We start from the raw sequence: 13,650 nt of genomic DNA, 5'->3' as shown, positions 1-13,650 counted from the left end.
CCCTATGAAAAGTACAGAAACTATTATTGGAAGGGTACTTGTAGGTCTTTATTAAAGGTCGAGTCAAAGTTGCTCAGAAGATTGTCTTTGGTAGCCTACAGCAGTTACCTCATCAATGAAACATGCAAGTCTTGTGTTAAACAGTTTATTTGCGTTTCAATTTAAGGCACATATTTATGTCAATGAATTAAGTCCATGGTGAAGAAAATTAATTTTGCTGTTATACTCTTTTCAACTGAAAAACAATCGCCATATACATTTAAAAAAATCACATTCTTAATTTTCATCCTGTCTCAAACACATCATCTGAAAAACTAAGTTGGTAAGCACACTTCCCCTTTTGGGTGGAGAAATGTGTTTTAGTTATTTGAAGACGACTTAAGAATTAAAGTGCAAGGCCCAACATTAAATCGTGTTTATAACTTCAAGTGCTGAGATCATAATGATATAATACACCTCCACATACAATTTTAATAAATAGGTAGGGTAGTGCATGTTGTCTCTAAAGCACCCATCTTCCATATGTCCTAGCACAGAGTGCAGTGTGTATGAAGGCCTTGGCCAATAGCCTATATAAAATGACAATGTAATGAAACATAAAATCATTAAAATATTGCAACTCCCTTTAGGTTGATCATCCGGTATCTTTGGCTTTGGGTCTTGAAGAGCCTTAAGTCCCTACGCACCCATGCTGCTCTATCCTCTCCTCTGCTGCCACTGGCAGGATGAGGTGGGAGATGCGGCTCCACAGTCCACTTAACTTGTCCGTGTCCATGCTGTCGAAGGCAGCCGGTTGGTCTGAGGAGAGGAACTTGTCCTTGAGGTGGTCGTCCACCATCTCCTCCACCGCACTGAGGCCCAGGCTGGCCGACACCTCCTCCTTCCCTTCCAGCAGCACGGTGAAGATCAGCGAGGCCCTCTTGTAGGCTGCGTTCTCGTGGTCGCAGTAGCGGTAGAAGATGATGGTGGAGCCCGGAGGCAGCTCCTCGAAGCGGTGGATGACGGCCACGGGCTTGTCCCCCTCGAAGGCGTGCCGGAGCTTGTCGTCGATGTCGAACTTGACCTGGTTGCTGTCCTGGCCGGCCATGCTGTCTCCGTCGATCTGGAGGACGGAGCCGTTGAGGGCGGAGGAGAGGGCGGAGGCCAGACCCTGGGCCAGGCAGTGAAGCGTCTTTTCAGCCCTGCGGCCCGCAGTCAGGATCAGGCTGGCTGGCTCTTTGGGATGGGCTGTCTGGAGGTGCTTCGTTAAGTGGATCCTGCTTCTCCTCCAAAGCTCAAGGTGTTGGCTGGGAAACTGGACCGTAACTCTCTCCATCTCCTTGAGGAAGACGTCTACCCGACTGACCTCCGTCTTCTCAGGTGCAGACTTGGGTTGTAACAAGACTGCACAGAAGATGCTTAGTACGAGGCCCAGGATACCAATAAGCATTAACTTTGTAGAAGTACCTATTGAGACATAGAGGCAGAAGTTAGTGTTGCTTCAACTTATGTTGTTTAAAGAAAAGAAATACAGTGTACATTTGTATAGATATAGGTAAATGTATACATGATACAATAGCTATAGAAAGTCTACACCATTTCAAATAATTTAACCTTAAACCTTACTAGGGGGGTCTGTGGTTGGAGTTTCCAATCGGGGATCTTTAGATTGTTCAACAAACAGTCTCTGCTTGTCATCATCTTCCTTCTCAGGTTTCTCTTGTTCGCACTCAGCTGTGGTTATCGTCTCCACTTCGACAGGGAGCTTGACTCCTGGTTCTTCCTTTGCAGTCTTGTTCCATCTGACTGGAATATCCTCAACTCCATCCCCCTGACCTAGACGAACAGAAATACAGAACAATCACTTCTGGTGAATATAATTAAACTCAAGATTTCAGTGGAATATATAGAATGCCACTAGATAGATCTGTGCGGTTGTCAACTTTACCAGGTGGCTGGACCACTGGTTCTTCATCTTGCTTTTCATCTCCTTCCTGCTCGGGTTGATTTAGTCCACTGGAATAGTTTGTTCTCCTCCCATCTGGAATATCCTCCACTCCTTCACCTGGAACATCCTCCACTCTTCCACCTGGAACATCCTCCACTCCTCCATGTGGACCTAGACAGAAGCCAAGAACACAACATTCTAACCAGTCGGAGAAAACCACATACATTCTTAGTACAAATCGAGCAAACCAAAAAGTATAAACTTCGTAGAATTACCTATTAAGAGGAAAAAGATGCTGAAGTTAATGTTGCTTCAACTTACGTTATTTAAAGAAACTACAAATATATAAATACTGTGTACATTTGTATACATATTAGGCCAATGTATACATACAATAGCTATAGAAAGTCTTCACCATTTCAAATAATTCAACCTTAAACCTTACTTGGGGAGTCTGTGGTTGGAGTTTCCAATGGGGGATCTTTAGATTGTTCATCAAACAGTCTCTGCTTGTCATCATCTTCCTTCTCAGGTTTATTTTGTTTGCACTCAGCTGTGTTTGTCTTCACTTCGACAGGGAGCTGAATACCTGGACCACAGTTACAGAAAACCAACAGAAAACCACACACAATAAGCATAAAATGTTCTGCACAACTTGTCGGAAAGTTGATTTAAGGAATTGTGCCTTCTCACTGTCAAAAGACTCGCTGTTTCCGCTGTTGCCACGGGAATCAAACGCCTCGCTCTGTGCCTCTGGTCTTGGTGTTGATGCAGTCTGTTCTGTCGGACCTGTTCATCAGGTAAAACACGTTTCCTTGAAATAACAGCTAATGGAGATGTTTTTACAATATAGTCTTATTCATGTGTCATGAGCTAGAATAAGAAACGTTTTTTGTCCATCCAATGACTGAAATGTGTATATAAAGCTGTGCTGCAATCAAGAATCTTACATGCATCGGTCTCAGGATTGGAGATTTTCTTCTCGCCATCTAGTTCATGCTTTGGTTTGGCTTCGATGATGCCAAAATCTGTTGGATCGTCTGGTGTTGTGCTCGGTGTGCTACTGTCACTTTCCGTTTCATTTTCACTGCCTATTGTTTTTGTTTTTTTTTTAAAGGAAGACTTGTAAATGTAATTTACAAAAGACATTTAAGAAATCTTGGTGTTTCTTCATTCTTGTGAAGGTGAAGTTCACGGGTGGCACATTCAATCATTATCAAACTGGAAGATGCCATGTTCTGATGGCACATCATTATAAAAACAAACTAAACTAACTAACCATTAATTTGTGATATATGATTGTGATAATTACCTTCAGAAGCCTTTATTGCATTTCCCTGTGTATTCTCTTCACTTCCATTAGGCACAACTCCATCATCACATCCCGCGTCACTACTCCCTGACGCTGGTGGCAATGACGTATCTAATTGATAAATAAAGATATTTGGAGTATTGGAAAAAATCTATATTGTCTTTGCCGACAAATAGCTGTGAAAGCGTTTTATCTCACCATTTGAGCCTTGGGAAATGGTGTTCGCCTCTGACATGCCTTTGAGTATTGGACACGTCACTTAAATCCTGTACAGAAAGAATGTAGCAGTAAGCATTGGTAATATTGTTTACAATACAGTGTAGATAGATAGATAAAATAGATTAGATAGATAAGATAGATACTTTATTAATCCCCTGGGGAAATTCAGGTTACGAGTATTTCCTTTACCAACCCTAATACGAGTTAACTGGACAATGAAAGTACATAGCTGGGTCTATTTTGTAAGGTAGCTTTAGCTAGCACCTGGGTTAGATAACCAGCTGTAAAGCATTGTAATGTATTGGTCTGCTATAGGCTATAGCTAAACAGGTTAGGTTAGCTTCAACTGGTTTGCAGTACGCAGGCATGCTATGTCACATACCCTTTAATGTATGCCCTTCTAGTTGATATGCCTACTGTATGCTATGTCATGCGAGTACAGCAAAACAAGATGTACCTTTTAATAATTCCAGATATGCCTTGAAATCCTCCAAAATGTCATACGGAAGCGCCAAAGCAATAACAGTCATCCAACCAGAGAATGTTTAATATGCAACCTTTGGCCGCTTACATTATTACACTTCCGGTTAACCTTTTTGTCTTCAAAATAAAAGCACGTGAAACAGGGCTGTACATGCAGCTAAATATATCCTTTTACAGCTCTGCATAGTGCATTATGTTCTCATTTTGAGTGTTGCTGAATGTATGCCATTGTCTGGCAGGTCTGTGTAGTTTATTAAGGGAACCGGGCAAGTTGTACGATGTAGATAGACCCTAAACTTATTCCGGCACAGAGGGTGGCAGTAAAGTACATGTGTCGTTAGATGTTAACCGCTATTAAAAACCATAGAAGAACATTCCGACGAGGTGGAAAATACTCAGTTGGGTCTGTAGAAAACCTTTAATGGTGTTATTTTTAAACAATACTCTTGAAGAATGCTTATTTTTTGTGAAAACACAGACGTTACAAAGACATCTGTTAACACTGCCTTACAAGGTCGCCTGTGGCAAGTCGAAACGGAAGCTGGACCTAGCTAGCTAGCTAGAACACCAATTTCCGTTTTCTTTTTCAACTTTAAACAACTGGCTTGGAGTCACACGCTAGTTAACCTTTTTATACATTTTTAGTGACATCATGAGTTCCAAAGTTTTACAAAATAGTGTTGCCCAACCTTCGACAAAGAGATTAACAAGACAATCATCTAAAGGTTTGTATTAAGTCAGTCGTTAGGTTACGGTAGCTTGGTAGAATAAGTGAAATAGTCTAGCTTTAGTTGTGCTACTGGTTAAAGTTAAAAAGTTAGACTAGTAAGTAACAAGTTGAACTAGTTAGCGATGTACTTGCGATGAACAGCGCTAATGTTTAGCAAACTGTATCTGCCTGACGCAACTTGTAGCTAGTTAACTACTACTTAACTAAAATGTCACTACGCATGACTTTATTGGCATCTGGCCTCTTTGAGTCACAATGGGTTTTTATTTATTTATTGCATTGCATTACACCAGTTTATGTTGAGCCAACACCAAGAGGTCCACTCAAGAGAAGGGCTCAAAACAAGAATGCAGAGAATAAAATACCACCCACTTCAGTCAACGGCTCCGGAGACGACGATGAAAATGGTAATAAAAAGTAGCCTTCTGGTTATTTAGTTTTTAAAAGTGGTTTGTCTGCCCGTTAGCTAGCATGTTGACCGGTAGATCACTGACAGCTGATAACCATCTTCCTATCTCAGAGTCCCCCAGCAAGAAGAGTAAATTGGAGGTTGATGAAGCGGCAGATGGCAGTGGGGAGGAGATGGATGTCCAGGATACAAATGAAGACGACAAACCGAAGCAGAATGATGACCAAGAGATGAGTGCAGAAGATGATTCCCTACTTGTTGCCTCTGACCTAAAAAGTGAGACACTTCTTACTGACTCACTCTGGGCCTACAGCCATTGAGGTTACACACTAGAAAACTGACTTTTCTGCTCTGTCCTGGACAGGGTCCAAAGATGAATTTTTAAAGAGGGGGATGACCTTAGACACAACAGTTAAGAGTCTCCAAAGTCGTAGATCTGTTCGTACACAAGATCAAATCCCAGCCCTGCTCAGAATCAAGACAGGTACAAAAAAACCTTATTGGTTCAACGAATAATGAATGATAAATGGTGCTTGAAAGATCACTTGATTTCATGCTTTTCATATTCCTGATTCTTACACGATTGTTTTCAGGTGAACCTTTAGAAAAAGACGATGTCTCGAACAAGTCTGTTCCCAGACCCAGACAAGTGGAGACTGCAAGGAGCACCATGTTGGAGTACAAACAGAAAATGGAAGGAAGAGTGAAGTCCACTTGTAATTACTTTCATATTTTTCATTCGTTGCTGTTTTCAAAATGCCAGGACTCCGTTTGAAGTCGGACTAAGGTTGGTGATTTTGTTATCTTTGAACCCAAATGCAATATAATGAATCGGAAATCTCTGTCCAGATCCTCAGACAACAATATATGCCACTTTGAATGCCTCTCACGCGCCACAATATCAGATGAACAATAAATCTCCCCAAACCACTAAACTTCGAAAACAAGGTACTGAAAATGAATTTTCTGCTCTAGTGGAATAAGTACGTAAATACATTTATAGTGTTTTTTTTTTTTTTTCTTCCTCTAATACCCGTTTTTTGTTTTTCTTGTTTTGAAGCAAAAAGGAAATTGTCAGTTACCAAGCAACCATCAGTGCCATCCTCCAAAGGTCGGTTTGTACATTAATGGACGAGAAAAGGTGTAAATTCTAGCATGTGTCCCTCTTCTGTTGGTTAAAACTTTCTCTTGTCCTGACAGGGTGTATGATATGGAGGCTTTTGAAAATCGTTCTGGCTCTTGTCACAGTTGCCTTGGGTGTCCTGGCTTACCAAATGTTAGCCCATCAACCTGGAGCTGATGCAGGGCATCCAGCCACGCCTCCAGCTAATTTTGAGGCGCATCTATCTCAACTCGAGGCCCAATTCCCCCGTCAACTTCCAGAGTTGTGGAGGAGAAGCAGGATCCACCTAACGAAGCACCTCCAGACAGCCCATCCCAAAGAGCCAGCCAGCCTGATCCTGACTGCGGGCCGCAAGGCTGAAAAGACGCTTCACTGCCTGGCCCAGGGTCTGGCCTCCGCCCTCTCCTCCGCCCTCAACGGCTCCGTCCTCCAGATCGACGGAGACAGCATGGCCGGCCAGGACAGCAACCAGGTCAAGTTTGACATCGACGACAAGCTCCGGCACGCCTTCGAGGGGGACAAGCCCGTAGCCGTCATCAACCGCTTCGAGGAGCTGCCTCCGGGCTCCACCATCATCTTCTACCGCTACTGCGACCACGAGAACGCGGCCTACAAGAGGGCCTCGCTGATCTTCACCGTGCTGCTCCCCCTGGAGGCGGTAGGCCATGACCACGACCTCAAGGAGGTGGAGGAGATGGTGGAAGACCACCTCAAGGACAAGTTCCTCTCCTCAGACCACCCGGCTGCCTTCGACAGCATGGACACGGACAAGTTAAGTGGATTGTGGAGCCGCATCTCCCACCTCATCCTGCCAGTGGCAGCAGAGGAGAGGATAGAGCAGCATGGGTGCGTAAGCTGAACAGAACTGATCTGACAACCCAGGTTACAAGTCGGCCGGCCTGATAAGGACCAGGCGTGCTCTACTCCCTCATAGCGGATATCTGGAGCAGCGGACTCGCTTCTTGAGACGGTGTCAGAGCCTCAAGAAGAGCTCATGTGTTCCTCTTTCAAATGCCAACATGACTTTGGTCAACTCTGACGTGTTTTACATCAGCATACTCTGAAAGTTTGATTGCAGTCATCTTCACTGGTATCCAGAGTGATTGTGTGATTGCAAGCACTGTGGGTTTTTGTTTCTTGCCCAAAGTTTTCTATAGAGATGCAAAAATGAATTTTATAAGATTATCTATTTGTTGATACTTTGTCCTTTGCACTGTACGATTCTAAGAAAATGGTAGCATATGTTTTATGGCTTTGGAAGGGACTGCACTTAAATGAAATGGAATTTGAAAAAAGTTATGATATGTTACTGAGTTCTTAGATTGGTTATATCCTTATGTAGATTAATCTGCATATTTTGTATACCCTGAATCTAAACTTTGACCTATCTGTTAATAAAATGACTGAAACTCAGTTTATTTAAATTCAACCAATCAAAATGTCCCTGTGTATACATGTGTACAAGTTTGCACAAATTCTCTCTTGATTTGTTTTAACAAGCTCTTTAGAAGGATTGGTACTCTTAAATGAGAGTAAAAATTATTTAGTGGCTGCAAAAGGTTGTTCATGTTTTGTTATTTGCTGAATTAAAATATATATTTAACTACTCTGTTGACTTTTGTTGAACAGATTATACAACATTTGTAAGTATTAATAACTAGACTACCTAACTGGCATGGTTTTTAACTTTTCTTTTTTTCAAGGTTTTGATCTGTTTATGTCAACGGCCTTGTTACTATGAGGAAGTAAACTAAAGAGGTCAGCTGCTGTCAATCATTCACTATTACTGATTGTAATGTACAGAAGGTTTCAATGCTTTGCTTGTACAGATATTAATCAATATTACTTAATCTGGATATTCTTCTCCGTAATTATTTTTGAGTAAGTGTACATTAGCACAACAACACTGAATTCAAGCAGTAGGGAGCAGGTAAGCTTTATTCGCACAGTGCAGTTTTGTTTAAATAACCATGGTAACAGTATAAATTATCACAAGACCTTCATTATTCTACCAACCACATTGCCCAGATGCAATATACATATATTTGTTTTTCACTCCAATGGGAATGTTTGACTTGAGCAATTGTTTTTGTTGTAGTTGAAGTTTGATAACAGATTTCCACAGAAGAGCGTCATAATGAACTCAAAGGTATACAACTTCAAAATTCCAGAGAAGTGGACTGTGAGGGTGTGTTTAGGCATGACTAAGAATAATAATTAATCATTAACCATCTTTGTTCTCAGGAGGAAGATAAACGACAGAGCATACAGCATAGACCGTAGAAAGCAGTACAATGTTGTCACAACACATAACATCAAGCAGACCATTTGCTACTGTCGTCATGATTCTAAACTATCATGAAAGGTGCATTAAACGAGTGCAAAACAAACAAACAAAAAATTACACATCTAAAACATTTGTCTTTTGCAATTATTACAGTGCAAAACGCAATAGACAAAATCATTCCAAAACAAATAAGAGAAAGTGAATATGATATACTGTACCGTAATATTCATATGACTAATTACCTCTTACAGCTGTAACTATAACAACTGAAACTCCAAGGCATCCTAAGCCGAAGATGCTCAAGGGGATTGCGACTCCTGATTTCTGTAAAATTCGAGAAAAATCAGTTAGAAACTTTGTAATATGGCATTTTAGTATGTTTGGGTACAAGTCTATCTGTCTGTTTCCATCTCTACTCTAATTGAGACAAGTAACATACTGTGTTGTATATCAATCTTTATCAAGATCTTTATCAATCTTACAGTACTGGTATCTGTTGATGTAGTACTGGTATCTGTTGATGTAGTACTGGGAGCTGTTGATGTCGTACTGGGAGCTGTTGATGTCGTACTGGGAGCTGTTGATGTCGTACTGGGAGCTGTTGATGTAGTACTGGTATCTGTTGATGTCGTACTGGGAGCTGTTGATGTAGTACTGGTATCTGTTGATGTCATACTGGGAGCTGTTGATGTCGTACTGGGAGCTGTTGATGTCGTACTGGGAGCTGTTGATGTCGTACTGGGAGCTGTTGATGTAGTACTGGTATCTGTTGATGTCGTACTGGGAGCTGTTGATGTCGTACTGGGAGCTGTTGATGTAGTACTGGGAGCTGTTGATGTAGTACTGGGAGATGGAGTTGTAGCTAGTACAATATCATTTGGTTTCCAGAATGTTGTATAATCTTGTACAAATGCAGCCCTGAAACAGATCACATTGCATGATTTTGACAAAATCTACCTATCTGAAATACAGATAAATCCAGATACAACTGACATGATTCAGTTTACTGGTCTTTAGACAGTTTTGTTGTCTCTTGTTTTAAATTAGCAGTTTGTCAGCATAAAACTTTTGTCAGATAATGTAAGTAAGTGCTTACCGAAAATAGAAAGTTCCAGTTTCAGGTGCGATCCATGTTACATTGACTTTTGTCTTTTCACTTGGGTTTTTCTGAGAAACAGCTGAACCCTAGAAGGAAAGGAAGTTCAGCCTTAATCAATCAAAGACTGATTCATGTGTAGATCTATAATATTCAGTTCAGTAACAATGCAAGTTTGATATGTATTTATTATATGATTACAGTAATTTTACCAGCATTGATCATCTGATATTATTGGCCTATAAAGATGGATACGGTTAGAGAACTAAATTGGTGACAAGAAGAAAAAATACCAAAATGCATTGAATGCATGTATTTATGTACAAACTTACATCAAGCCCATTACAATTTAGCAATGTTGTAAAACTGTTAGCCTTGAACTTGCCAACTGAGGGCTCATTCACATCTGATGATTTTCGGGCTTCCAACATGAATCCCATAAACATGGCAGGGGTTTCAGATTTAAGCATCACTGAAAGTCAAGTTTGACATTGATCATATATCACATTTTATTTTTCATACATGAGCACATTTAAAGTAAGACTTTTACTGAAGTAGAAATGCACGTGAGTATGGTTGTTTTCAAGGTAACCGTAGCCTACCCACGAGTCACGGATATTCTCAACACACACTCTTTTGAACACTTTGATTTACTACATCAATGGCAAAACAAATGTTATTCACCTGGAACCTCTTCACCTTTTTTAGCATTAATATGCAATGGACTGACACTAAATGGAGTTTCACCGGGACTCACCCCAAATGGGGGATGATCAGGCAACAAAGAACCACAAGCCACGTGAAAGTCAGGGTAATTCCCCGCAGAGAATGTATCAGAGATTCTGATGACGTTAACTCCGATTAAAATATGAAGGATCTTGCGGACAGAACACATCTGAAAAAAAGTGAAATTTCTTTAACATTTTGCATTTCACAACTAAGTAAGAAAATGTAATTATGCATTCGCGATCCCGACGTTTTCTACAACGAAAACTAATAACGAGGATTAGAGGTTATGCTATAGTCCAATCAACATTTGATCATCTTTCGAGTTGTTTTCTACTTTAACATTACTTTAAATTAAATGTTTTCTAAAGTAGCACGTTTTTAACTTACCGTTAGTCTTGTATGTGTGTACCAGAGCCATAGAAAAATATTTTTTTTTCTTTTTCTATGGCTCTGGTGTGTACTATTAGTACCAGTTACTGAGGGGCACGAGGGAGTGTCTATTATACCTGAAGCACGCTTATCGTACGCGTGGACACGTGGAATCAGATGCATATCTCGACTATTTACTTAACAAATGATTAGCCTATAGCGTGTTGCTAGGGCGTACAGTAGGTGTGCTTTTAAGTTTGTGTATTCAGCACTCAGGAGCTCGGGATTCAACGGCGTCTTTCAGTTTCTACTGTTCAAATGTATATTCTTCCATTGACCACTAATGTATGCATTTTATTGACTTTAAGTGATCTACTTAATTGACCAATACAATGTTTTTTTTAATGTTTCCCGAAGCTCTGTAGAATTGTTTGTTGTTTGTGTGACACGCTTTCTGAAAACGTACACTCAGTACATTGATCCCATTGAGTAGACGTTAACCGTTCTGCTCTGTAAAACCTCTGTCCTTTGCCGATGGACAACTTTCGACAAAATTACTTTCAAATGATTTCTGAACTTCACTCCAAGGAATGCATAGAATACAGGGTTGAGACAACAATGGGAAAATGCAATGAGTCGACACACATAGAACGCATAATCAAGATTTGTGCTGACATCACATTCAGAAAGTACATCTAGATAGTCTGACATCTTAATTAAAAATATAATCACATTATATGGAGTCCAACCCAAGAAAAATACGGCCACGATACTGAAAATGAGCTTCACAGTTCTATTCCTCATGTGTGTCCTTGATTTGAGAATTTTCCCCAATATCCTCACGTAACAAAAACCCATCACTGCAAAGGCAGACAAAAAAAATAAGTTCTGTTGGTAGGTACCGATTTCCTTCCACCAGACATCCTCGTATTCACAGTGCCACACGTTTGTGTGGGGGTTCAACTGGACATCTGTAAAGATCAGCGCTGGTGTTGCTGCAGCAAAGCTAACAATCCAAATGGTGAGGGAGGACATGAACCCATAGCAGCCCTTTTGTGTACCAAGGTCAAACAGAGGATGAACCACGGCAAGGTAACGGTGAATAGTCATAATTGTCAGGAACAACATACTGCTGTAGAACCCAGCATAGAAAATCAGAGTGATGGCTTTACAGGTGACCTCCTCAAAAATCCATCCCCACATGTCGTAAACCGCCCAAATGGGCAGGCTCGCGGTGAACAACAAATCCGACAGGGCCATGTTGAGGATGAAGATGTTAGTGAGAGACTTGAGGTTTTCGTACAGACCCAGGATTACGAGAACCAAAAGATTGCCAACCAGACTCAAGATGATGACCACAGAGTAAAAGGCAGGGGTGACCATGGAGCCAAACATGGCAACCTGTTCCTTGTCACAGACCTGATCTTCATAGTCAGTGTCATACGGCAGAGTTGTTTCACTGTTCTCCATGGCAATGATATAAAAAACCTGAAAAAGTGATGTAGAAAAGCAGACAAAAAAATGGATTGTGAAATTGAATGCCTAAATAATCAGTGTCCACAAGTACTGTGCAACTAAATAGGCAATGATATAACGAATAATATACAGAAAGTGCATAAAACAAACAAGAACATAAAAATAGTGAAACTACCTGTTGTCGATAGGTGTAGTGACTCCTCTGTGAGTTTCTGTTATGCGCTGTGCGTATTATACTCCTAAAATTGAGAAAAGGAAGTTTCCTTAAATGTCACAAGCTGCAGACTGGAAACGTCATTGGAGGTATTGTAATAGGTAGACCAATGCCAGAGGCTTAGGCTGTGATATGTGGCCTCCGGCCTCAGGATGTGGCATCCTGTAAAAAAAAGACTTTCTGACGAAGTTCTCCGAATTAGAATGTAGCTTTATAAATGCATTAGCCCACTGTATCCTGTTTTGATTTATTGCTGTAGTTTTAAAGAATGTATAATACATTACAGTACAATTCATGAACTGTCATCTCCAGCTGCATCACGGGCACAGCACTTTCTATAATTCTAGATATCTGTGTGCCACCAATTCTATCAAGGGGCTATCATTATAGGCTAGTTCAAGTTATCAATATTTGTACTGTGCACTAGTAAATATAGCAACAGGAACAATGTTCGTACGACTCTATGTGTCTATTGAAATTATATATTGGGCTTATTAGAGTTATGTTTTATGAACTTTGTTTCATAAAGTTTGCTCAGGCTTAAACATTGTGTCTCACACAGGGTGTGGGGAACAGGCTTTATTTTGTGTCTTAATCTCTTCATTTCAGAAGCAACCTTGAAACCAGGCTGAGACGGCACCCGAGCAGGTGGGACGCGTAGGCAAGAACAACTCCCTGATGCATGAGAAAGCTCAACCCTCTTTTCATCTTTTTATCTTACTGCACTGTATAATATATGCTGGGGCAGGGACAGATAGCCAGTTGGACTTCGTGAACCAGCCCAAACTCTGTTGCGGGCAGGGAAACATAGACAACCCCAGAGCTCTGTACTTGTTGATTTCCAACTGCTGCATTAAAGCTGATATTATCGGACCTCTGCGACTCCAGACCACTCTTTCTAGAACACAAACTTGTGTCATTGAATACCATCATTACATATTGGAATAGACACAAAGATTTTAAGTCCTTCAGTTTCAAATGTGACCACTTCAACATTCTGAGGTGTTTGCAGTATCTACTGTAAAAGGAAATAACTGCATGAAAATGTTGAAAAATAGTCTGTCAGCTGTAAATGTGTGAAACTTAAACAGATATCTCGCATCACACTGTGCCAAGTAGGTTTTACACCTTGAATACTGGCTCTGCCTTCCTTGAACCTGAGTGTTGAAATGTAGGTTGAGCTCAAGTACGAAGCATGTTGTCACGTGACGCCACTGTTTACTTCCAGAGACTACGCTACAACCAAACTACATTTGTCTCTCGCTGGTTCCCACCC

The 13,650-nt window shown here is 40.8% G+C and overlaps 4 protein-coding genes across 7 annotated transcripts; 1 reads left to right on the top strand and 3 right to left on the bottom strand.

Annotated features, from left to right (window-relative positions):
• Positions 1-131: 131 nt before the first annotated feature.
• LOC124487387 (torsin-1A-interacting protein 2-like) lies at positions 132-4,031 on the bottom strand. 3 transcript variants are annotated; one of them, XM_047049678.1, is made up of 9 exons: positions 3,916-4,031; positions 3,438-3,505; positions 3,240-3,350; positions 2,878-3,018; positions 2,621-2,716; positions 2,373-2,516; positions 1,928-2,098; positions 1,606-1,815; positions 132-1,446 (listed from the first exon to the last, which is right to left on the bottom strand). In XM_047049678.1, the coding sequence occupies exons 2-9, from the start codon at positions 3,472-3,474 to the stop codon at positions 671-673; spliced, it is 1,686 nt and encodes a 561-aa protein (XP_046905634.1). In that variant the 5' UTR covers positions 3,475-3,505; positions 3,916-4,031; the 3' UTR covers positions 132-670. The 3 variants fall into 3 exon arrangements, with proteins under 3 accessions (XP_046905634.1, XP_046905635.1, XP_046905637.1); XM_047049679.1 differs by lacking the exon at positions 3,916-4,031 and adding an exon at positions 3,602-3,698; XM_047049681.1 differs by lacking the exon at positions 2,878-3,018 and having other exon boundaries at positions 3,916-4,030.
• A 135-nt stretch (positions 4,032-4,166) lies between these two features.
• On the top strand, positions 4,167-7,809 carry si:dkeyp-82a1.6 (torsin-1A-interacting protein 2). The gene is made up of 8 exons (XM_047049682.1): positions 4,167-4,666; positions 4,965-5,078; positions 5,192-5,356; positions 5,445-5,564; positions 5,674-5,796; positions 5,930-6,028; positions 6,141-6,191; positions 6,281-7,809. Exons 1-8 carry the CDS (start codon positions 4,594-4,596, stop codon positions 7,060-7,062), a joined length of 1,527 nt encoding a protein of 508 aa, XP_046905638.1. The 5' UTR covers positions 4,167-4,593; the 3' UTR covers positions 7,063-7,809.
• Positions 7,810-8,123: 314 nt separating this feature from the next.
• LOC124487523 (A-agglutinin anchorage subunit-like) lies at positions 8,124-10,933 on the bottom strand. 2 transcript variants are annotated; one of them, XM_047049909.1, is made up of 6 exons: positions 10,703-10,933; positions 10,271-10,481; positions 9,919-10,058; positions 9,587-9,675; positions 8,973-9,408; positions 8,124-8,814 (listed from the first exon to the last, which is right to left on the bottom strand). In XM_047049909.1, exons 1-6 carry the CDS (start codon positions 10,865-10,867, stop codon positions 8,725-8,727), a joined length of 1,131 nt encoding a protein of 376 aa, XP_046905865.1. In that variant the 5' UTR covers positions 10,868-10,933; the 3' UTR covers positions 8,124-8,724. The 2 variants fall into 2 exon arrangements, with proteins under 2 accessions (XP_046905865.1, XP_046905866.1); XM_047049910.1 differs by having other exon boundaries at positions 10,271-10,933.
• Positions 10,934-11,020: 87 nt separating this feature from the next.
• On the bottom strand, positions 11,021-12,429 carry xcr1a.1 (chemokine (C motif) receptor 1a, duplicate 1). The gene is made up of 2 exons (XM_047049911.1): positions 12,336-12,429; positions 11,021-12,172 (listed from the first exon to the last, which is right to left on the bottom strand). The coding sequence occupies exon 2, from the start codon at positions 12,152-12,154 to the stop codon at positions 11,153-11,155; it is 1,002 nt and encodes a 333-aa protein (XP_046905867.1). The 5' UTR covers positions 12,155-12,172; positions 12,336-12,429; the 3' UTR covers positions 11,021-11,152.
• Positions 12,430-13,650: the final 1,221 nt, after the last annotated feature.

This window comes from Hypomesus transpacificus, chromosome 26 (assembly GCF_021917145.1).
Source record: "Hypomesus transpacificus isolate Combined female chromosome 26, fHypTra1, whole genome shotgun sequence".
NCBI lineage: Eukaryota > Metazoa > Chordata > Actinopteri > Osmeriformes > Osmeridae > Hypomesus > Hypomesus transpacificus.
This window is presented reverse-complemented; position numbering and strand designations above follow the sequence as displayed.

Bases quoted from the DNA above. Each gene is read 5' to 3' on its own strand.
- LOC124487523 (XM_047049909.1), bottom strand. From the start codon at position 10,867: ATGCATCTGATTCCACGTGTCCACGCGTACGATAAGCGTGCTTCAGGT. The intron at 10,059-10,270 runs GTGAATAACATT...CTTGACTTTCAG, and splicing joins AAAAGGTGAAGAGGTTCCAG to TGATGCTTAAATCTGAAACC. The intron at 9,676-9,918 runs GTAAGTTTGTAC...CTTTCCTTCTAG, and splicing joins TAAATTGTAATGGGCTTGAT to GGTTCAGCTGTTTCTCAGAA.
- si:dkeyp-82a1.6 (XM_047049682.1), top strand. From the start codon at position 4,594: ATGAGTTCCAAAGTTTTACAAAATAGTGTTGCCCAACCTTCGACAAAG. The intron at 5,079-5,191 runs GTAATAAAAAGT...TTCCTATCTCAG, and splicing joins CGGAGACGACGATGAAAATG to AGTCCCCCAGCAAGAAGAGT. The intron at 6,029-6,140 runs GTACTGAAAATG...CTTGTTTTGAAG, and splicing joins CACTAAACTTCGAAAACAAG to CAAAAAGGAAATTGTCAGTT.
- xcr1a.1 (XM_047049911.1), bottom strand. From the start codon at position 12,154: ATGGAGAACAGTGAAACAACTCTGCCGTATGACACTGACTATGAAGAT.
- LOC124487387 (XM_047049678.1), bottom strand. From the start codon at position 3,474: ATGTCAGAGGCGAACACCATTTCCCAAGGCTCAAATG. The intron at 3,351-3,437 runs GTGAGATAAAAC...TTTATCAATTAG, and splicing joins CATTTCCCAAGGCTCAAATG to ATACGTCATTGCCACCAGCG. The intron at 3,019-3,239 runs GTAATTATCACA...CAAAAACAATAG, and splicing joins TGCAATAAAGGCTTCTGAAG to GCAGTGAAAATGAAACGGAA.